Source organism: Salvelinus namaycush, chromosome 15 (genome assembly GCF_016432855.1).
Source record: "Salvelinus namaycush isolate Seneca chromosome 15, SaNama_1.0, whole genome shotgun sequence".
Taxonomy (NCBI): Eukaryota; Metazoa; Chordata; class Actinopteri; order Salmoniformes; family Salmonidae; genus Salvelinus; species Salvelinus namaycush.
Genome location: NC_052321.1, coordinates 32,533,073 through 32,558,482, shown reverse-complemented (window position 1 = coordinate 32,558,482; position 25,410 = coordinate 32,533,073). Strand labels below are relative to the sequence as shown.

The 25,410-nt window shown below is 43.8% G+C and overlaps 1 protein-coding gene across 1 annotated transcript in view; it reads right to left on the bottom strand.

The window, feature by feature from the left end:
• Positions 1-25,410, bottom strand: part of LOC120060046 (neuronal PAS domain-containing protein 3) — a 199,374-nt gene that overhangs the window by 28,844 nt on the left and 145,120 nt on the right. Inside the window, exon 7 of the mRNA XM_039009108.1 lies at positions 17,308-17,485. Within this exon, the coding sequence (XP_038865036.1) occupies positions 17,308-17,485 (178 nt within the window). The remainder of the gene's footprint in view (positions 1-17,307; positions 17,486-25,410) is intronic.

The following is a 25,410-nucleotide window of genomic DNA, read 5'->3' as shown; positions in this document are numbered from 1 at the left end:
GACCATAATTCTATCCTCCTGATTCCTGCTAACAAGCAAAAATTAAAGCAGGAAGCACCAGTGACTAGATCAATAAAAAAGTGGTCAGATGAAGCAGATGCTAAGCTACAGGACTGTTTTGCTAGCACAGACTGGAATATGTTCCGGGATTCCTCCGATGGCATTGAGGAGTACACCACATCAGCCACTGGCTTTATCAATAAGTGCATTGAGGACGTCGCCCCCATAGTGACAATACGTACATAACCCAACCAGAAGCCATCGATTACAGGCAACATCCGCACTGAGCTAAAGGCTAGAGCTGCCGCTTTCAAGGAGTGGGACTCTAACCTGGAAGCTTATAAGAAATCGCGCTATGCACTCTGACGAACCATCAAACAGGCAAAGCGTCAATACAGGACTAAGATCGAATCGTACTACACCGGCTCTGACGCTCGTCGGACTACAAAGGGAAGCACAGCTGAGAGTGTACTGCGGGCATGCACTGAACAAGTGGCAAGTGTCTTCACTGACATTTTCAACCTCTCCCTGTTCGAGTCTGTAATACCAACATGTTTTAAGCAGACCACCATAGTCCCTGTGCCCAAGAACACTAAGGTAACCTGCCTAAATGACTACATGACCCGTAGCACTCACTTCTGTAGCCATGAAGTGCTTTGAAAGGCTGGTTATGTCTCACATCAACACCATCATCCCAGAAACCCTAGATCCACTCCATTTTGCATACCGCCCCAATAAATCCACAGATGATGCAATCTCTATTGCCCTCCACACTGCCCTTTCCCACCTGGACAAAAGGAACACCTATGTGAGAATGATATTCATTGACTACAGCTTGTCGTTCAACACCATAGTGCCCTCAAAGCTCATCAATAAACTAAGGACCCTGGGACTAAACACCTCCCTCTGCAACTGGATCCTGGACTTCTATAAGGCCGCCCCAGGTGGTAAGGGTAGGTAACAACACATCTGCCAAGCTGATCCTCAACACAGGGGCCCCTCAGGGGTGCGTGCTCAGTCCCCTCCTGTACTCCCTGTTCACTCATGGCTGCACGGCCAGGCACAACTCCAACACCATCATTAAGTTTGCCAATGACACAACAGTGGTAGTCCTGATCACCAACAACGACGAGACAGAGACCTGGCCATGTGGTGGAGGTCAGAGACCTGGTTGTGTGGTGCCAGGACAACAACCTCTCCCTCAACGTGATCAAGACAAAGGAGATGATTGTGGACTAAAGGAAAAAGAGGACTGAGCATGCCCCCATTCTCATCGACGAGGCTGCAGTGGAGCAGGTTGAGAGCTTCAAGTTCCTTGGTGTCCACATCACCAACAAACTAACATGGTCCAAGCACACCAAGACAGTCGTGAAGAGGGCACGATAAAACCTATTCCACCTCAGGAGACTGAAAAGATTTGGTATGAGTCCTCAGATCCTCAAAAGGTTTTACAGCTGCACCATCGAGAGCATCCTGACTGGTTGCATCACTGCCTGATATGGCAACTGCTCGGCCTCCGACCGCAAGGCTCTACAGAGGGTCGTGCGAACGGTCCAGTACATCACTGGGGCCAAGCTTCCTGCCATCCACGACCTCTATACCAGGCGGTGTCAGAGGAAGGCCCTAAAAATCGTCAAAGACACCAGCCACCCCAGCAGTGACTGTTCTCTCTGCTACTGCACGGCAAGCGGTACCCGAGCGCCAAGTCTAGGTCCAAGAGGCTTCTAAACAGATTCTACCCACAAGCCACAAGACTGCTGAACATCTAATCGAATGGCTACCCAGACTAGTTGCATTGCCCCCCCCCCCCCCTCTTTTACACCGCTGCTACTCTGTTATTATCATCTATACATAGTCCCTTTAATAACTTTACCTACATGTACATATTACCTCAACTAACCGGTGCCCCCGCACATTGACTCTGTACCGGTACCCCCCTGTATATAGTCTCGCTATTGTTATTTTACTGCTGCTCTTTAATTACTTGTTACTTTTATTTATTTTTCTTATCCGTATTTTTTTTAACTGCATTGTTGGTTAGGAGTTCGTAAGTAAGCATTTCACTGTAAGGTCTAAACCTGTTGTATTCGGCGCATGTGACTAATAAAATTTGATTTTATTGATTTGATTTGAATCAGGCCTTCATGATCGAATTGCTGCACAGAAACCACTTCTAAAGGACACCAATAAGAAGAAGAGACTTGCTTGGGCTAAGAAACACGAGCAATGGACATTAGACCGGTGGAAATCTGTCCTTTGGTCTGATGAGTTCAAATTTGAGATTTTTGGTTCCAACCGCCATGTCTTTGTGAGACGCAGAGTAGGTGAATGGATGATCTCCACATGTGTGGTTCCTGCTGTGAAGCATGGAGGAGGAGGTGTGATGGTGTGGGGGTGCTTTGCTGGTGACACTGTCAGTGATTTATTTAGAGTTCAAGGCACACTTAACCAGCATGGCTACCAAAGCATTCTGCAGCGATACACCATAACATCTGGTTTGCGCTTAGTGGGACTATCATTTATTTTCACCAGGACAATGACCCAACACACCTCCAGACTGTGTAAGGGCTATTTGACCAAGAAGGAAAGTGATAGCGTGCTGCATCAGATGACCTGGCCTCCACAATCACCTGACCTCAACTCAATTGAGATGGTTTGGGATGAGTTGAACAGCAGAGTGAAGGAAAGTCAGCCAACAAGTGCTCAGCTTTTCCAAGACCGTTGGAAAAGCATTCCAGGTGAAGCTGGTTGAGAGAATTCCAAGTGTGTGCAAAGACGTCATCAAGGCAAAAGGTGGCTACTTTGAGGAATCTCCAAAACTCTTGAACGTGCCGTCCTTGGCCAGCTCTCCTGCTATCTCTCTCAGAATGACCTTCTTGATCCTAATCAGTCAGGTTTCAAGACTAGTCATTCAACTGAGACTGCTCTTCTCTGTGTCACGGAGGCGCTCCGCACTGCTAAAGCTAACTCTCTCTCCTCTGCTCTCATCCTTCTAGACCTATCGGCTGCCTTTGATACTGTGAACCATCAGATCCTCCTCTCCACCCTCTCCGAGTTGGGCATCTCCGGCGCGGCCCACGCTTGGATTGCGTCCTACCTGACAGGTCGCTCCTACCAGGTGGCGTGGCGAGAATCTGTCTCCGCACCACGTGCTCTCACCACTGGTGTCCCCCAGGGCTCTGTTCTAGGCCCTCTCCTATTCTCGCTATACACCAAGTCACTTGGCTCTGTCATATCCTCACATGGTCTCTCCTATCATTGCTATGCAGACGACACACAATTAATCTTCTCCTTTCCCCCTTCTGATAACCAGGTGGCGAATCGCATCTCTGCATGTCTGGCAGACATATCAGTGTGGATGACGGATCACCACCTCAAGCTGAACCTCGGCAAGACGGAGCTGCTCTTCCTCCCGGGGAAGGACTGCCCGTTCCATGATCTCGCCATCACGGTTGACAACTCCATTGTGTCCTCCTCCCAGAGTGCTAAGAACCTTGGCGTGATCCTGGACAACACCCTGTTGTTCTCAACTAACATCAAGGCGGTGACCCGTTCCTGTAGGTTCATGCTCTACAACATTCGCAGAGTACGACCCTGCCTCACACAGGAAGCGGCGCAGGTCCTAATCCAGGCACTTGTCATCTCCCGTCTGGATTACTGCAACTCGCTGTTGGCTGGGCTCCCTGCCTGTGCCATTAAACCCCTACAACTCATCCAGAACGCCGCAGCCCGTCTGGTGTTCAACCTTCCCAAGTTCTCTCACGTCACCCCGCTCCTCCGCTCTCTCCACTGGCTTCCAGTTGAAGCTCGCATCCGCTACAAGACCATGGTGCTTGCCTACGGAGCTGTGAGGGGAACGGCACCTCCGTACCTTCAGGCTCTGATCAGGCCCTACACCCAAACAAGGGCACTGCGTTCATCCACCTCTGGCCTGCTCGCCTCCCTACCTCTGAGGAAGTACAGTTCCCGCTCAGCCCAGTCAAAACTGTTCGCTGCTCTGGCACCCCAATGGTGGAACAAACTCCCTCACGACGCCAGGTCAGCGGAGTCAATCACCACCTTCCGGAGACACCTGAAACCCCACCTCTTTAAGGAATACCTAGGATAGGATAAAGTAATCCTTCTAACCCCCCCCCCCCCCCCCTTAAAAGATTTAGATGCACTATCGTAAAGTGGTTGTTCCACTGGATATCATAAGGTGAATGCACCAATTTGTAAGTCGCTCTGGATAAGAGCGTCTGCTAAATGACTTAAATGTAAATGTAAATGTAATGAATCTAAAATCTAAAATATATTTTAATATAATAACACTTTTTTGGTTACTACATGATTCCATATGTGTTATTTCATAGTTTTTATGTCTTCACTATTATTATACAATGTAGAAAATAGTAAATGATAAAGAAAAATCCTTGAATGAGTAGGTGTGTCCCAACTTTTGACTGGTACTGTATGTCCAGCTAGACAAGTGAAGATTCATTTTATTGTCCCTGAATGGACATTTGTCCAAGGGAGCTCCTCCCTGTCCTGTAACTGTATATACATACAGCCATAGCCAGTGTTCAGATAACATGCTCCCCTAGACATCTCCAGCCTGCCACCCTGTGGGGGAGCACAGGACAGGGGAGCACGGGGCGATGTGACCCAGGCCCATCCATTATTAATATGGTAATGGAGGTGACGCGGTGATATGGCGGTCCAGTTGTTATCAGCTGCAGGTCACTGTAGCCCCATGTCCACGTTGCGTCCCAAATAGCACAATATTCCCTACATAGTGCACTACTTTTGACAGTCAACACCAGATAAATGGCCTGCTCTGTTCTTTTCTCGACTTTGCTGCTTACGTGATTTGAAATGAAAGCGAGACGCTGAGGTGAGGGTGAGGTGGTGGGTGTCAGATTGAAAGCTAGATGGAGTAGATGAAGGTGTGTGTTTCTTCTTCCCTTATCATAACGGCCCACCCTGAGTGTGACATAACAGTGCAGGGGGAGATGGTGGCAATGGGGAGGGTTGAGTGTGTCTTGTCATGGCTGCATTTAGGAGGTTGCTGGCCTGCTGCTAATCACAGGTAGCCTGGTTTAACCAGACTGAACGCTGTGCTCAACAGTGAAACATAGGGAAATTAGTTATGCCAGGCTAGATCTCAGGGAGTTCGCTAGGGTGTTGGAGGAAGAGGTGAATGGATCAGACAGAGTAGATGTACAGGATGGAACTGGATGGAACTGGACGGAACAGAACGGAAGAGGATGATACAGGACGGAACAGGACGGAACAGGACAGAACAGGACGGAACAGGATGGAACGAGACAGAACAGGACAGAACAGGACAGTACAGGACGGTACAGGACGGAACAGGATGGAACGAGACAGAACAGGACAGAACAGGACGGTACAGGACGGAAGAGGACGGAAGAGGACGGAAGAGGACGGAAGAGGACGGAACGAGACAGAACAGGACAGAACAGGACAGTACAGGACGGTACAGGACGGTACAGGATGGAAGAGGACGGTACAGGACGGTACAGGACGGAACAGGACGGAACAAGACGGAACAGGACGGTACAGGACGGAAGAGGACGGAAGAGGACGGAACAGGATGGAACGAGACAGAACAGGACAGAACAGGACAGTACAGGACAGTACAGAATGGAAGAGGACGGTACAGGACGGTACAGGACGGAACAAGACGGAACAGGACGGTACAGGACGGAAGAGGACGGTAGAGGACGGAAGAGTACGGTACAGGACGAAACAGGACGGAACAGGACAGAATAGGACGGAAAGGACGGAACAGCAATAACACTTGTCAAGACAGAGACTCTAGTCACAACTAATGAACATGGGATGAGAAGATAAACAGAGACAGGGCTACTTACTGTGTAGTGCCTAGTACAGCACTGACTCCAGCATATGAAAGACATAGAGATAGCCAGGGATTTGTGTTCATTTATGATTGCGAACATGAAACCGTTCTGAAAACTGGTTTGCTCATTGCCAGTCGTTTAAGTTAATCAATGTTGTGCTGCCGAGGAAACGTATAATCACGCGGGATAGTGGACTGGACTTCACTCTTGAGTGATTCAGAATGAGAATAAATAGGTGAAGCCTCGAGCTGCAGATGGTCGGTCTATTGGTGTGATAATAGATACAAAAAAAGCACAAGGGATGTATTAGAAAGGAAATCGTATTTGTCTTTATCTAAAAAAACTAAAAAAACATGAAAATGCACTTTATGAATCGACGGCCTCTAATGACAGTCTAATCAAGTTGATAGAATTTGGCATATCATTTTAGCCTTCCCCTCTTCCTATCCGCCCGCCGCCCCTCCCCAGTCAAAGTCCTTTTCTTTAATCAAGTTGCAGGAGAGACAGAGAGCGCTTGGCACTGGGGGCTCGGAGGTTGCAGATGGCTGCTATACTCCAAAATGTTCAAGCTTGACTGACCCATTTCATCAGCTCTGTCAAAGCCTTGCACTGATACATGTTGACAACATTTAATCTTAAAAATGGAAAGAAATGAATTAATATGCAAATTCCATCAGCTTTGTAATAAAAATGTCCTTGAAAAAACGGAGAACTCCACCCCAGAGGAATAGTGTGAATTATCCCAGCTCCGTTGTTCTATAAGTTAGTCTGAGGTACACAAGTCCACCAGGAAATCAGTGCGGATCTGACTGGGAAATAATTATGATGGAAGAACAAAACACTAGCAGGTTGAATAAATGGAACAACATGGGAAAAGGCCTGCTACTCTTTGTTATTCACTTTGAATTAATAGGATTAGTTTCCCTTTCAGATCCATATACACCTAAAAATCAACACCTCCCTATCACACCAAGGTGTGTGTATTTGCGTGTGTGTGAGAGAGAGTATGTGTGTGTGTGGTTGTCTGTGTGTGTGTGTGTGTGTGTGTGTGTGTGTGTGTGTGTGTGTGTGTGTGTGTGTGTGTTTGTGTGTGTGTGTGTGTGTGTGTGTGTGTGTGTGTGTGTGTGTGTGTGTGTGTGTGTGTGTGTGTGTGTGTGTGTGTGTGTGTGTGTGTGTGTGTGTAGGTGTGTGTGTGTGTGTGTGTGCGTGCGTGAGAGAGAGAGAGAATGTGTTGTACGCATACAATTAAAATTTTAGGCAAGTGCACGGAGGACACTGTGGGGAAAAAGAGACATTTTCTCATTCTTCATGAGCTGCAATAGTCTACGGGGACAGAATCTTACAAGACAAAGATTACCCATACAAAAGAAGCAGGTGGCTACAGCCAGTTCTCAAGTGGAATTAGCTGAACTATGGGACCTAATTATCTGTGGAGAACCAACGTATAACGAAGGAGAGAAACTTGACTGTTTGAAGGACAAATGATTAATTAAAAAGAACACCTCTCCTAAATTCTGATCTGTGGACAAACGAACCGGTGTCGGTGAAACCCTCAGTGGAATGCCAACCATTGACTAACACACTAATAACATTTACCGGGCTATGTCTGTATGGCTGATAACTAGCAAATGAAGCCAGCGACAAAGTAGACAAAGACATGTATTTCCAAGGTCACAACGACCTTGTTAACTAGAATATAAACAGAGAAGCTATCGCACAACATCATTCTAACAGTTGTCTACTCCCAAAAGATCCCTTGTCTCGTTACATTTTCGCAACTGTCTTTTTGTCCGCGTTTTACCATGACATTATTGTAGATCTTGCTTCTTTATACTTCACTATGCAGGTAACGCTAGCGAGATCGTCGGTTTTCTGTCGTTAAATGCGATTTTTCTCCTCACAGGACAGACAGATGTGTATTATCAATGTGTGTTTGTGTTGGACACTCTTTGCTCCACGCCTTCGCTCCCTACTTTTAATGGGCTTTTGAAGACTACCACGATTAAAGTAGAAGACAAAGACAGGATGAAGGGGAAGACAGTAGGGGGCTGCATCCCAAATGGCAACCTATTCCTTATATAGTACACTACTTTTGACCAGGGCCTATAGGGTGCCATTTGAGACGTAAGGAGTGTTGAGCGCTAGCAAGCTGGCACACAAACCTGGCCCTATATTTTATTTAAGACACAGTACATCATCACAGGAGTCCTATAGGAACAGACTCTACACACCATCATGCAATTATGAATATTGACATCCCATGTAGATACTGTCAGTCTCTTTGATGGAAAATATTCAGATTCCATTAGATAAAGAGTAGCTTTGAAATCATTTCTACCCTATTAAAATAGGGTTTGAATTTGCCAACTGTCTGATAGCAAATGAAATGCAAACTGCCTGAGAATTGGATTGTATGTTAACACGGAATACATTTTTTGCAACACATAAGATAATCTTATGATTATACCAAACTGCTGTGCCTCCCTTGACACTTTACTCTGGGTTTGAGCCTTCAGGTGCAGATTTTATACACTGTATGAGTGTGAAGAAATCAAATACAAAATACCCATACTAAATGTAATTGCTAAACATAAACTAAATGTAAAGTCATTCTAACCTAAAGTGCTATGGTTTCAGTGCTCACAACACAGTCATTTTTATGGAAGAAATAGCTAGTCCTCTTTTAACATGTCATTGACACGTTTAAAAACCCCATCTCTGTTTTAAGAGGGTCACTCGTTGCTTCTGTCCTCTCAACAAAAGAACAAGCTTTTTCTTCCCCACACTCCATCCCCCTTATACACCCCTCCACACCCTCTCTCTACTAAGCCCTCTCCCTTTCCCCCTCTCCCTCCCTCTCTCCACTCTTTCTATAACCCCTATCTCCTTCTCTCTCTCCCCCTCTCCCCACTCTCTTTCTTTACCCCTATCTCCTTCTCTCTCTCACCCACTCTTTTAACCCCCCTCTCCTTCTCTCTCCTCCAAACTCTCACTTCTTCTCCCTCCCTGCAACAGCTCCCGGCCAGCCCTGGAAGATCAGAGCAGCTGTAAAATAATGAAAAATGTGCAATCCTTGTGGGACATTGCTTGTGCACACACACCTCAGCCCAGGCATTCATCATTCGCCAGGTATTGTCAGTGAAAGTTTAATTGCATAAACACTCTGTAACTGTCCTGTCATATTTCTTGTCAGCCTGGATTCTCTCTCTGGGCTCACTATCTCACAAAACTATAATTGAATTGCTACCGAATCACACCGATGCTGATGGGAGGAGGGGAACCTTATGAATAGAATTTGTTTCCTATCAGCAGGTTTGACAAATTGTGTCACGAGGAAGAGCAGAAGCGATAATTTCCCAGTTTATTGGGAGTAGACCCGTTTGCTGTTTGTTGTTATCTACTACCGGGTCTTATAAGCACCTAGTTAAACAAAAATATATATATGAAATTTAGGCCCAACAAAAAGCAATTCAGCTCTGAGAGAGGGCAGTCTAAATAGTGCACAAAGCTGCAAATAAGGCCATTATTTACTCCTGTGAATGATCTAAAATATGTATTTAAAAGGGAGGAAAGTCAGATTGCAGCAGCAGTTCCTTTTCTATGAATAAATGCCTGAGAAACACAGTGACCCATCTTGCCTATAAGAGCTTAACAGAATACCAATGCATTCCTACCCAGTTAGACAGAGTCATTCAGACATCCCAATATTTCATGTCTGATAAGTTAATACTCCCAATGTACAATTCTAGAAGGCCGTTATTTGTGAGCGGGGAGTCGTTGGCGGAGTCGGACAATATGACTGTTATTTGTTTGCGCTTTCTGTCAACATGCTTGGTCTTTGATATTCCACCCTCTGCGATATTCAAAGGGACATGGTTTGTCATTTCCACAAACTGGAAAAAGAACTCAATTGCTTAAAAAAAAAAAACAGAGCGACTGCAATGGCTACTATTTTGTATTCCCTTTCTCTTCCCGGTGGGGAAGTCTGAAAACCCCTCTGTCTTGCCAGGTTACTACTTCTCTGACCACGTATTTCTCTTACACAGAGCGATTCATTGACAATACATTAACCAACGCAGACTGTTCAGACTACACAATAAAGCTCTGTCTACATATGAAGACAAAAATACAATATATAAACAAGAGGGTCCCCATTCTCAACAGTGTGTTATTATTCTCTTCCGCTTAACATCAGAGAGCTGAACTCCAAAGTGGCTTTTCCTCCTGTGTGAAAACATGTGGCAGCTTTATCAAAAGCCTTTCCCACAAAGCACTGCAGCCCTCTCTCTACACTGCATGGGAACAGAGCAGTGTGGTAATGCCTCCCTACTACACTAGGCTGATAAAAAAAGCCTTTTCTGACAACCTTATCAGCCAAATAAGCTTAAATAAAACTGGCTTCTAATAGTCAGGAGACTGCTTGATCCTGCCTCTGTCTTTCAAAGCTCTGATGCCTTCCTCCTCCAGTGATCTTGTACTTTCAACGTGACAGAATTTTCAATCTTTTAGGCCGGCTAAGCTGTCATTAGTTTCTTTGTTCCTCTTTAGGGATTGTTTTGCGTATGTAGGCGCCGAGCCCGAGCGGTTTGATAGCGCCTGGGAGCAGCTCCGGGTACTAGGAGGAGTGATGATGGAAATGCACATGCGTTTCAAAAGCATTGATAAGTCTTTTGAGTAATGTGGGAAGGGCTTTTTAAGGGGTTACAGCAGAAGCCATTGTCTTCATGTACAGTCAACTAGCTGTCAGAGGTGTGCGTTGTACACAGACGGACTCTAGATAATACTACATAATTGGCTGCACCTGCAACCTGAATAATTACACTACAGAGTGGTTGAGATGTCAGCTTTCAGACGAACGCTTTCCTTGTCTAACATTGATCTGCATTAAGAACAAATATGTATAACTGAGCACAGTCACAGCCAACTGTAAGTGACAGAATTGATATAAAAAGTGTAAGAGGCACAGCGGGGACAATGGCCTTGTTGAAGGGGGTTCATTTGATAAATAACACAAGCAAGAACAACACTCTCATAATTCATCAATACACACTAGTTTCATATCTAAAAGTGGGGTCTATGAATAAAGTCTGGGTTAAAACTACAGCTATAAGCATAACAGAAAATACAATATATTCAGTGCTTTGTAAGGAAAAATACAGCAAGCAGTGAATCATTTTATCAAAGACCTGCTGCCACACGAAGGCTAGCCATGATTGATGGGTATTTTGATTTATTAAAAATGTTAAATCAAGTTATGCTTTAGCAAGAGGCTTAATTTAAGGCTAAAGTTAGAGCCCTGGGATAAATGAACACATCGGATGATTAAAAAACATTTGTCTTAGCGATCGAGGAGCCAGGTAGGCCTTTATTTACGATGCCTAGTTCATCAACACCCACACTGATGCTTTGACAGAGAATCTATCTGATGGACTGATATGTACTTTCATCATTCTAAGGTAACTTATGGTTTTTACCCCTGCAAGCAGAAAATCAAGGACTATATTACGACTTTTACCCTGTTAGGAGCTTTATGAGTGTTGAATTAGGATACCAAGACAGGTAGATCATTCACAGAAATCACACAGTACAAGCTTTGTTTAAACAACCACTAATCTCAATTCATATAGGTAGCTATATTGATTTATATATAGGAAAACCAACTACTTTCAACACCGCATGCAACCTCAGACACACTTACAGTAGTAAAGACAATAGCGAGATATTTCTTTGTAGGTTGTTTGCAATTCCTTCTGACTTAATTCTGGAAATTGCTACTGTGTTCATTTCATCAATAAAATAATATATTTCAATACGAATTATCCTGCTCTATTGACCTTAAATTTGTTGGGATTACCACAGCAGGTTTGTGAAGTGGGATCCCTTAAGGGACTTTCCTCATAATAATAAAGAAAAAGAGTCGCTCTGAACTCAATGCCACAGCACAGTCCACTACTGTGTCCCAAATGGAACCCTATTCCCTATTTAGTGCACTGCTTTTGACCAGGGCCCATATAGGGAATAGGGGGCCATTTGGGATGGAGACCACATCTCACAGTCACAGGAAACTAGCATAAATCCCACTTCCTATCTCCTTATTGAAAGTAACCGACATGAAAATCAAACGCTAAATCCAGAAATCTTTGTCACGGGCATGTTTCAAATAATAAATATTGGACAGCAAATATCATATTTCCTGGTGAGTACACAAGACGCAACACATTTCCTTATTTCCATTGGCATTTCCATTCTAAGCTACATAAGCTCTGTCTGCTTTGTAGACTGACTGTTTCTATAGATAAAAGAAAGAGAAGGGGGGCATCACAACAAAGACTGATGTTTATTTAATTGAATATATCCTCGTATTGACAGAGACAGATGAACAAAACACTTGGATTTGCATTCCTAATCAGAGGGAGACGTGAGAGAGAACAAACCGACGCTGGTTGATGCTGCTAGACAGGGCTGGAATGGACTGGGACGGGATCCACTGTCACCAGCCACCAGCTACAGTATTCACCGTCACAACATGCCATGTTAAACCCTTCACAACATTTGTGAACATACACGTCTGTGAAATGTACACTCCACATATAGCCTGTACAATATGACTGCATGGTATTGCCTTGCTGCCCACACCACCAAAGAACAATATGGACTCTGGGCTACAAGACATCTAAAAGAGAGCAATTTCACCAGCAGACTATAAATGAGGCAGGACGGGCGCTATGGTAGATACAAATCTGTGACAGCTGCCCCTGTGTAAGAGTATCACATCTGAGCACACATGACCCCAACACAGCCAACCTGCCACCCTATCCAACCAGCCTCTATACACTACTCCAACACGACCAACCTGGCTGCATATCAGCCCCTGGGCCTCTCTGAAGACTTCCTCTCTGGCTGACTGTGGCCAGGAGCGACAGTGAGAGAAGGCGAGTGTGTGTGTGTGTGTGTCTGTGCACTTTATAAACAGCTCCAGCAGGTCTATCAGCCAGGAGGAGAGCCTGGCCTAACTCAACCACCCTCCTACACCCCCACCCTTCCTCCAGCAGGTCTATCAGCCAGGAGGAGAGCCTGGCCTAACTCAACCACCCTCCTACACCCCCACCCTTCCTCCAGCAGGTCTATCAGCCAGGAGGAGAGCCTGGCCTAACTCAACCACCCTCCTACACCCCCACCCTTCCTCCAGCAGGACCAGAGAAGACGCTAGCTCCTCTCCTCTCCTCTCCTCTCCTCTCCTCTCCTCTCCTCTACTCTACCCTCCTCTACCCTCCTCTCCCATCCTCTCCTGGCTAACATTAATTCACAAGAACAGGTGGAGGTCATTGTTTCCTTCCTCTCCTATTTCCCAGGACAATAGCTGGGGTTGGGGATAATTCAAACACACACACACACACACCAAAACACACACACACACACACACACACACACACACACACACACACACACACACACACACACACACACGCACACCAAAACACACACACACACATAGACACACACGCAGAGCAGAAGCTGATCTCTGTAGTCAAATAATATTCTCAATTATACATATCACTTCAGAAGTTTGATTTCAACCTACATGACATTAAAATCTATATTTATGAGAGATATTCACGTGGAGTATGAGGAGATGTATTTCACATCGGAGCAGTGAGCTCTTATGTCGTCAGTCAACTCTTCCATGGCCTTTTTTCATGCCCTATTGTAAACAGAACATCCACGTCCTCTAGTCTTAGTTAAAAAAGTCATTAGAAAAGTCTACTAATAATAGTCTCTGATTGCTCATTATGTACTCTGAAAAATCCAATTAAACTAGGAGAGCATGCCCGTTTTTAAAATGGCTAATTCTTGCTTTAGTATAATAATTTTGTAATATAATAATTGCACCGTACTTAGTCTTTCTTTGTTAAAGTGGTTTTATTTAATTCATTGAAGCACATTTGCAAATCCATAATAAAAGTGTGAATTTGAATTTCCACGATCAGTGCATGTCTATGGAGTTAATAGTGTTTTCTGACAGATATTTTTCTACACATACCACGGTGGAGAACCCTGCCCTCGACTCAGACCCTCATACCAGGTGTGTGTGTTTCTGTGTGTATGTGTGTGAGAGGGGGTTGCTCTGGCTTGTCAAGGGTAGATTCTGGGGCTTTTGGCAAAGAGCTTTATTTGCATTTCAAATGTCACATGCAGCAGACACCTGTTAAAGGCTAGAGGAGGATCCACACAAATCAAAGGTCTAACCTACTGGGATAGGAGTTCACCAAGTCCACGCACACACACACATACTCGCACACACACACACACACACACATGCTCGCACACACACACTGCCCAGCGCATATACACACACTGCCTAACACATACAGTATACACAAACACTGTCCAACACATACACCCCAGCCCATCCGGCACGACTGCCCACAGCTCTACAGCTGCTCTATCTTTTGAGAAACTAATGATAATTGTCCTTTACATGATGTAAAATGTAGATGACAATAACTTTGGTAACTTCCTAATTATGATAAATGTGTACAATTACACAGAATTATTCACATTCATTGTACTAATAGCATAATTAGCAACAATAATCAAGGACTTATGATCCTTACATAAGTCAATGCCTTGGACAATTAAGACTGTTGTGACACATAATGAACTATTTATGTCAATTAGTTTTCTTTTTACCCCTAAATGAACAGAATATTGTTGAACTCATTTGAATGATGTAAGACTGAACTGCACTACCTTGACTGGACACTACTTCCTGTGATAAGAAAAGAAAATGCTGTTTTTAATGCGAGAGCTCCGCTGCCCACATATGGCAAATGAAGTTAAAACTTGAAACTTAATTATGTCTCCTCCTTAGACAGTGGCGTAAACGTTCCAAAACATTCATATGGAGAGACATGCTATATAGGATTGTTGTGGGGGAACATTACTGGGAGTTCAAATGAATTCCAATCAATAAATTACTCCCTAGTGTGACCTGAGGAAGACTGATGGATAGAAATATATTGAAAAAGAAGAATTTGTGCCTCTCTGGAATCTCAGTGTAAACAAACAAAGCTTTGCTTTGATTGGACCAAAATACTTCATGTGCATTTGTATGTAGCAACACTACAACTATTGAAAACGATTTTATACTGGCATTCTAAAATGCAAAACTGTTGTATATTTATTAACCCGTATTGTCGTCTTGATTGGGTGAAATATTCAACGACCTCTATTCCCTTCCTGCAATCTTTAGTCAGAAAATGACCCCCCCCAAAATGATTCTTCATATAATAAAAACAGAAGAAAAACCGAGAGGACGCTTGTTCGAAACCCAGAGCCGACTAGGTTAAAAAAAAATCTGCCGATGTGCCCTTGAGGAAGGCACTTAACCCTCAAATGTAAATAATCACATCGCTAGTGCATCCTGCTCCACTCTCATACTTACCAAAGAAACCTTGTTGACAAACACCCAGGATTACTATCTCCAAGAAAAAGACTGTCTGCTCAGACACGTACACACACCCCACTCACAGCTTTATTACCAAGCTGACATGCCCTTGAGAGGAGAAGGGGGAGGAATCCCAGTCTGCTGCATGTATGCAAAATAGACTGTTGATAACACTATTATATCCTGCAGGTATGGATGGGGAAGAAGATGTGACATCCCTGTTGGTGGAGCTGAGAGAGGAAGTACAACAGGAGCTCTGTGGTGGAGTTGTGTGTGTGTGTGTGTGTGTGTGTGTGTGTGTGTGTGTGTGTGTGTGTGTGTGTGTGTGTGTGTGTGTGTGTGTGTGTGTGTGTGTGTGTGTGTGTGTGTGTGTGTGGTGGAGGGGGGGGGTCGCTGTGTGTGTGTGTTTACGGGTAAAGTGGGAGGTGACAAGAGGATGGAAAAACCTGGCATTCCCTTAAACACTGCCCGCTTTCTCTTTCACTTGGCTGCCAGAGAGAGAGAGGAGAGAGAGTGGGAGAGAGAGAAAGAAAGAGAGAGAGAGAGAGAGAGAGAGAGAGAGAGAGAGAAAAAGGAGAAAAGGACAGGAAGTGGTGGAGGTGGGAAAGTGTTGGGTGCCCTTTTTCTGTTCCTACAGCCCATTCATAGTCCCTGTGTACACAAATAAATCTCAATGTCAGGAGCCCTAACGCTCATTAGATACCCTCTTTATTTTTCTCTCTCTCTCTCCTCGCCAAAGAAATGAACATTGGAAAGCACTCCTACACAGTCTCTCCCTCTCCTCTCTTCTTCCGCTGCTCTGCCAGTGTGAAATATCTCCTGCCGGGAAAAAAAGGCACGAAAAGGACAAAACCACAAATGTGGAACTTCAATTAATTTAAAGCCCCAATCAGCAAAGAATAAATCCTTCGCAGATCTAATTACTGAGTCTCTCCGAAGACCCGGGCCGACCAGCCAATCTTCCTCCTGTTTGAACAGCTTGATGAACTAAGGGACTGATGGATATCAAGTCATTTTGTTTAATTTATAAATGGATTTCCCCCTAATACTTAAATTATCATCAGTACAACACAATGAAAATGGGAACATTTGGAAGGCAAAGCCTATAACAGGCCTGAAAAGAATCCCAATGAGGAATGTCACCTCTTTTCATTCCTTCTATACAATTCCTTCTCTAATTAAATTGGGGAAGGAGGCAGGGTGGGTAAGCTCGTGTTACAGTACGGCTGGGCTTCACAGTCTCTCTCTCCACTGTCCCTGTGAGGATCTGGGGCATTGCTGGAGACACTCATCAGACGTATCATGTCACACACCCACCCTTCATAACAGAAAACCCCCACAGACTGGTCTGAGAGTCAACAGCCAAATGAATCTACTGTTGTTCTTACTTGACACTACAAGGATAAAATGCAGCAACTCAGTACTGACATGGTCTAAACTGTCTGTACTCTATTGTAAAAACAATAACACAATCAGGTATGCCAGCCAAACACCCAAACTCATAATAGCTTTTCAAATAACCGAAGTAAAGCAATTACAAAACAGCATAAAAATGCCAAAAGCTCTCCCTTTTGAAACCATGTTGAAGATGGCACATTTCGTTCTAATGTTAACACCAATCAGTTTTTTCATTAAAAGCCACCCCATCCCCTCTCCACTGTCTCCCTCATCTCCCACCCCATCCCCCTGTCTCCTATACATTCCCAACTCTTCCCCTCTCCCACCCCCCCCACCATCTCCCACCCCACCCCCTGTCTCCTATCCATCCCCAACTCTTCCCTCTCCCACTCCCCCCACCATCTCCCACTCCATCCCCCTGTCTCCCATACATCCCCAACTCTCCCCCTCTCCCACCCCCCCCACCCTCTCCCACTCCATCCCCCTGTCTCCCATACATCCCCAACTCTCCCCCTCTCCCACTCCCCCCACCATCTCCCATCCATCTGCCTCCCTCGCCTCCTCCTTTGCCCGCGGCGGGTGCCCTGTAAAGCCCACCTGGCTCGGGGGTCTCTGCGTGTGAGGAGGAGGAGGCAGAGCTGGCGCCGTCCTCTGTGGCAGTGCCCTGAGAGAGGAGGCCTCGGCCTGGAGGCAGCTTCATGCCCAGCTGCTCTGCCATCTCAACGTGGTCGCCAGGGTGGACGTAGTCAAACACACTGCTGCCTGTCAGCTCCACCTGCAGGGAGGAAGACATGAACAGGGACTATTAGTATTTATGCAGCAACATCCCACACACACACATACCTATACACACACACACACACACACACACACATACCTACACACAGATACACACACAGTCCAGAGTATATTGTCTTGTTTTTAAAACAGCCTTTACTCTCCTAATAGGCTGAACCTATGTGTGTGTGTGTATGTGTGTGTGTGTGTGTGTGTCTCCAGAGGTATACAGGATCCTGTAACAACACCATTCCCATTCCTAATTCTAACCCCCCTCCCAAAATTCAAACTTAACACCCATAGAAAATTACAAGCTGCTTTAGTTATAAAATGAAATAAATGAAATCCCCTAACCTTTAAACACTCTCATTTACTAGGATGAAAACAGGATTTGCCATCGTTAATTGGGGATGACAAGGAAAACCAGCAGGCTGTTAATATGTCTCTGCCTCTAATACGAACCTCCTTCTTGAATATCCAATTGCATGGCGTTGGTATTTCCTTCAGTGTGTTTGTGTGTGTGTGTGTTGGTATTTCCTAAAGTGCGCTGGTGGTGTTTGGCCATGCAGCGCTCACTGATCAGGTTGGGTCTACTGGGACCAGAGGATTACATGGGAATAATCCCTTTAATGTCAAATCCCTTTAAGCAATTTAGTCCTTCATAAATTATCATCCCAAGCAGAAACAATGATTAAGAAGTGAAATGATACACCAAAACCGTGAAGTGAACTTCCTGTTGTAGCTGTATGTGTTTACTATTTACAAGGTATTTGGCGTGTCTTCCGGTGTAGCCAAGAACATGACTTAAAATCAATTAAACATATTAAAACCATAAAATATAGTTGGCTGATGAAAGTGGTTGAACATAGCCTATAGTTTCACTAGAATCAAATGGCATGATGAACCATAGAATTAGAATGAGTGGAACAGATATAGAACCTCTAAACATGAGCATTCAAATTCTACTCATTCTTATTTCTATATCTACTCATTCTTATTTCTATATCTACTCATTCTTATTTCTATATCTACTCATTCTTATGGCATGAACATCCTCTGTCTGTCGAATAGGCTGCTTTTACATCAAGCGTGAGGCAAGTTTAGCAAATGCATGAAGGTAGATACGAAAAACATAGATAAACAAACCTATTACCCAACAATGTTATCATTATTATTTCTTTGTTTTAGTGATGTCCTTGTCCAAGAGGACACGCTAAACGAATGAAACCAAATGAGGTCTCTGTTGTCAAACTTGATAGTGTCCCAACTTTGAAGTGAAAATCATAACGTTCATAATTTCATAGAGGTCAACTGGACGGTATGAAAACAATACCCATGTACACTTTTTTCATCACGTCTTTACATTTTTCATCACAAAGGTAAAACCACCCATGCCGTTGTTTACTCAAATGGTATCACTAAGCCATGACTATTTAATAGTAATAGCTTAATAGCTTCTGAATCATTTCTGTCATGAAAACAACAAATCCCTGAGTCTCTCCAACATGTTTAGGTCCAAATGCGTATCTAAGAACTTCTAGGCAGGACAGTACACAGCAAACAGACATAGTTCTGTTAGAGATATCATGACACAATGTATACGGTGCATTTGGAAAGTATTCAGGCCCCTTGACTTTTTCGCTTTTGTTACGTTACAGCATTATTCTAAAATTGATTAAATAGTTTTTTCCCTTTGGGTTCCCTTTACCTTTGGCAGCGATTACAGCCTTGAGTCTTCTTGGGTTGGGTATGACACTACAAGCTCGGCACACCTGTATTTGGGGAGTTTCTCCTATTCTTGTCTGTAGATCCTCTCAAGCTCTGTCAGGTTAGTTGGGGAGCGTCGCTGCACAGCTATTTTCAGGTCTCTCCAGAGATGTTCGATCGGGTTCAAGTCTGGGCTCTGGCTGGGCCACTCAAGGACATTCAGAGACTTGTCCTGAAGCCACTCCTGCGTTGTCTTGGCTGTGTGCTTAGGGTCGTTGTCCTGTTGGAAGACGAACCTTCACCCCAGTCTGAGGTCCTCTGGAGCAGGTTTTCATCAAGGATCTCTCTGTACTTTTCTCCGTTCATCTGTCCCTCGATCCTGACTTGTCTCCTAGACCCTGCCGCGGAAAAACATCCCCACAGCATGATGCTGCCACCACCATGCTTCACCGTAGGGATGGTGCCTGGTTTCCTCTAGACGTGACGCTTGGCATTCAGGCCAAAGAGTTCAATCTTGGTTTCATCAGACCAGAGAATCCTGTTTCTCAGAGTCCTTTGGGTGCGTCTTGGCAAACTCCAAATGGGCTGTCGTGCGCCTTTTACTGAGGAGTGGCTTCCGTCTGGCCACTCTACCATAAAGGGCTGATTGGTGGAGGGATGAAGAGATGGTTGTCCTTCTGGAAGGAGCTCTGTCAGAGTGACCATCGGGTTCTTGGTCACCTCCGTGACCAAGGCCCTTCTCCCCCGATTGCTCAGTTTGGCCGGGCGGCCAGCTCTAGGAAGAGTCTTGGTGGTTCCAAACTTCTTCCATTTAAGAATGAGGGAAGCAGACATGTTGACCTTCAATGCTGCAGACATGTTTTGGTACCCTTCCCCAGATCTGTGCCTTGACACAATCCTGTCTCGGAGCTCTACTGACAATTCCTTCGACCTCATGGTTTGGTTTTTGCTCTGACATGCACTGTCAACTGTGTGTGTCTTTCCAAATCATGTCCAATCAATTGAATTTACCACAGGTGGACTCAAATCAAGTTGTAGAAACATCTCAAGGATGATCAATGGAAACAGGATGCACCTGAGCTCAATTTTGAGTCATTTATGAATACTTATATAAATAAGGTATTTCTGTTTTGTATTGTTTATAAATTTGCAAAAACCTGTTTTCGCTTTGCCATTATGGGGTATTGTGTGTAGTTTGATGAGGAACGTAACAAAATGTGGAAAAAGTCAAGGGGTCTGAATACTTTCTGAATGCACTGTATATCTTTAGATATAGATAGACATGATTCTGTTAGAGATATCATGACACAATGTATATATCTAGATAAAGACAGACAGAGTTATGTTAGAGATATCATGACACAATGTATATATCTTTAGATAAAGACAGACAGAGTTCTGTTAGAGATATCATGACACAATGCATATATCTTTAGATAAAGTAGAAGGAGGCAACAGAAAGAAGAAGACGGTACATTATAAATAAGTCTTCTCAGAGTCTCCCTCTACGTCCCAAACGGCACCCTATTCCCTTTACAGTGCACTACGTTTTGACCAGGGTCCACAGGGCTCTGGTTAAAAGTAGTGCACTATATAGGGAAAAGTGTGCCATTTGGGACACAGCCTCTGGCTTCTATCTATCTACTAGAACAAGGGGGAATGAGATTCTCTCAGAGGGCTGGAGAGGTGGATGCTGAGGTGGCTGGGGATAGAGATGGAGTGGGCTAGAGGGTTGAGGGGGCCAGGCCGGGCGGCTGGGCTGGGGTTAGGAACTCCTACAGATTACGAATGGCTGGATCTCCCCTCAGACAAAGGAGTGACATAATCACATCCCCCTTAGAAAAGAGAGACCATTTTACATCAGTCTTTAACCTAAAGAGCAACACTCTACCATGGATTACTGGACTAAGGATGAGAGATCCCATTTATAATTGGATTAAGATACAATAATAAGAGATGACAGTAGCCCGTGCCGTGCGGCCGGCGTGAATGTGCCAGCCCAGTGCTGACTGGCTGGTGAATGCATTACACAAAGTGCTTTAAAATCTATTTCAGAATGGAGATGAATCAGGCCAAAAGCTATCTCTCTTTCACAGGCTTTGGCGGCAGACAAACCTTTTGTTGCCCATTATAATTCATGAACACGACCAATGACTATTTTAACTGTATTAGAATGAGCCTCCTTTTCCACACAAGTGGCTCAACAATGCACTCATCTGCCTTAATCTTTGCTGATGCCCAGATGAGAACAATGCATAGCCGGGGGAGAAATAATATAGGCTCAAATATTCATTGTGTGGCGTCGCGGGCAGTAAAGTGGCCAGTGTTGTCTATTACAAGAGAGGCAGCAGATTATACTCTGTGATTGCAGAAAGGACACTTGGATTACAGCGGCTGCGTTTGCATTGTAAATGAGGCTGGTGTGGTAGCTATCGTCAGGTCCGGTGCCCTTAGCAACATGCTTATTCTGTAGAAGGTCACGCAGTAATATCTCCCCCCATGAACCTCCCTCTACGCCTATTACACCTGACAGATTCTGAAGGAAGGAAGGAAAGAAGGAAGGAAAGAAGGAAGATATTCATATAAAACTTCTGATTCAACCAAACATAAAAAAGGAAAAAGAGTGTATGCTTTTCAAAAGTAAAAAGGACACCACTTAATGAGTTTCCTAATAGAGTTTCATATTAATGATGAAAATATCTGATTCAACCACCACCAAACATAAAAAGGAGTTAATGGCATACTTCTTTGTTTTAAAAGGAAGCCCCTTAATTAGGTAGGGCTTCAGAAATGTCATCTTCCTTTATTAAGTGTTCTGCTCCATCAAAGCAATAATCACCACTGTCAAATATCATCACATGATGGACAGCCTGCCTCCTCTCTCTCTCTCTCTCTCTCTCTCTCTCTCTCTCTCTCTCTCTCGCTCTCTCTCTCTCACCCCTATCTCCCCAACCACCCCTTGCCTTTGTACCCTGAGGGGTTTGTCATCGCTCCCCGTGTGTCATCGCTCCCCGTTCAAAAGCACTGGGACCCCTCTGCCAGGAGACAACCCCTTCATTATGACACAATTACTCCCTGGCATCAAACAAGTGCAGTGTCTGTGTGTTTGTTTGTGTGTGTGTGGCTCACCTCCGCTCTGCAGTGCTTAACCTGTTTGTAATAATCACGCCTGCCACCTGGCCTTAGCAGGGACACACATGCATGATCAAGAGCCAGACTTGAAATGATGAAATGTCTGTGTGTATGTTTTAGAAACCCCCAGAGACAAGTAGACTGTGTGTCGTCACAAAGAGTCGAGGAGGGGCAGAGAGATAACTTGTGACTGCACAAGGAACCTTTTCCGATTACAGACGCTTTAAAGGCCACTTTATTAATATAAAAAAATAAAAAAAACGCATTTAAGTCAACACTCAGATGAGGAAAAATTATCATATGTAAAATTCCAAATAAAACTGTAAACTGTATGTAAAATCATGAATAAATAAATAACAAGTCTTCAAACATGCATATTAAATTATGAAATATGAACGAGCTGTAGAGGACAATCCCACGAGGAAAGAAACATTACAGATGACTCAAAATTCCCTCCACACATGTCTAAAATATCGGTGTGACTTTGTGAAGTACTAATCCAATAAATTGATGTTGGCTCTAGGGTTCAGAATTAATTACCGCATTTAACATTAGCTAAATGGAATATTACACGTTTGATAGAGTATAATTACTCTTGTATTAATGATTCATATTACATTGCCCTCGTTGATAACACTTGGCATAAAGCTCAGCAGTTTAAAAAGAAGAAGGAAAGTAGAAAAAAATACAGTTTTCTTCAAATGGCAAACTGCTGTTCTTGTTGGGTTTGAGTAGCTAGTGCCGGAGCTAACTAAACTAAACAAAAATATCAATGCAACATGAAAAGTGCAGCTCCCATGTTTCATGAGCTGAAATAAAAAATCCCAGAAATGTTCCAAAATAATAAAAAAACGTATTTCTCTCAAATTTTGTGCACAAATTTGTTTACATCCCTGTTAGTGAGCATTTCTCCTTTGCCAAAAAATACATCCACCTGACAGGTGTGGCATATCAAGAAGCATGACGTGACAGGTGCACCTTGTGCTGGGGACAATAAAAGATTTTGGGGGTCACTGTTCATACACACAATACCTCATAATGTCAAAGTGGAATTATGTTTTTCGAAATGTTTACAAATTCATTTAAAATTAAAAGCTGAAATGTCTTGAGTCAATAACTATTCCACCCCTTTGTTATGGCATGATAATATCAGAAGTAAAAATGTGGTTCATTTGGTTAAGTCACAATACGTTGCATGGACTCACTCTGTGTGCAATAATAGTGTTTAACATGATTTTTGAATGACTAGCTCATCTCTGTACCCCATACATACAATTATCTGTAAGGTCCCTCAGTCGAGCAGTGAATTTCAACCACAGATTCAACTACAAAGACCAGGGAGGCTTTCCAATAACTCGCAAAGAAGGGCACCTATTAGTAGATACAAATTAATAAATAAAAGCAGACACTGAATATTACTTTGAGCAAGGCAAAGTTATTAATTACACTTTTTATGGTGTATCAATAAACCTAGTCACAACAAAAATACAGGTGTGCTTCATAACTCAGTTGCCAGAGAGGAAAGAAACTAGGCCAATAGTGACTATAAAACAGTTACAGAGTTTAATGGCTGTTTATGGAAAAAACTTAGGATGGATCAACAACATTGTAGTTACTCCACAATACTAAATTAATTGACAGAATGAAAAGAAGGAACGCTATACAGATAAAAAATATTCCAAAACATGCATCCAAGGCACTAAAGTAATAGTGCAAAAAATGTGCCAAAACAATTAACTTTATGTTTGTTCAGGGCAAATCCAATACAACACATTATGGTGTACCACTCTCCATATTTTCCAGCATAGTGATGGCTTCATCATGTTATGGGTTTGCTAGTAATCATTAAGGACTAGGGAGTTTTTCAGGATAAAAAAAGAAATGGAATGGAACTATGCACAGGCTAAATCCTAGAGGAAAACCTGGTTCAGTCTGCTTTCCACCAGACACTGGGAGATGAATTCACCTTTCAGCAGGACAATAACCTAAAACACAAGGCCAAATCTACATGAGTTTCTTAACAAGACGACAGTGAATGTTCCTGAGTGGCCGAGTTACAGTTTTGACTTAAATCTAATTGAACATCTATGGCAAGACCTGAAAATGGTTGTCTAGCAGCGATCAACAACCAACTTGACAGAGCTTGAATAATTTTGAAAAGAATAATGGGCAAATGTTGCACAATCCAACATTGGCTCAGAAAGACACAGCTATAATCACTACCAAAGGTGATTCTAACATGTATTGACTCAGGGGTTGAATACTTATCTAATAAAGATATATACAGTTTTTTGTTGTTGCTGGTTTTTTTTTTTTTTACAAATGTTCAAAATTTTCTTCCACTTTGACATTAGAGTATTTTGTGTAGATCGGTGACAAAAAAAGACAATTAAATCAGTTTTAATCCTACTTTGTAACACAACAAAATGTGTAAAAAGTAAAGGGGTGTGAATACTTTCTGAAGGCACTGTAATTCCTGACTTATTCTAGGAACAGCTGTCTAAAAAAGAGGGAGGGCCCACCAGCCTTGATAATAAACCCTCAAAACCCTCTAATGACAGAAGAATAAGAGACATGTGCTCTTAAGTGTTACAGTTGAAAATAAACCTGGCATCATGTTGGATAGAGGCCAAAAGCAGCACCCATCTTCGGTGTGCGTGTGTGTGTTTTCTATGCCAGAGTGGTATCACACCACATGCTCACGTAGAATATCTAATAACAGGGCCCTAGTGAATATCTCTGGGTATCTCCTGGTTCAAAAACAAATGGAAGGGGAACACAGATATGACTACAGCATCGTCGGCATCAGAAGCTGAGAGTATTCTAAAACAAAAACAGACAGCCAGTGGCTTAAAGGAAGCCAGTAATTAAGGGCAATTGGAGCTGTCTTTTCTGTGTGCTGGACGGGACCCAGGGGAAGCACCCGGCTACCTGCCTGACCTTGGCAAATGGTAGTCCTTGGCTGAGCCTGTGACCCGCAGAACCCCTCTCACATCCAATCTCCCTCACACAGTACGCAGGACGACCTGCCGCATGCAAATCACCACTCCCCCGTGAGCCTGTATAAACTACAGCCTAATTAAA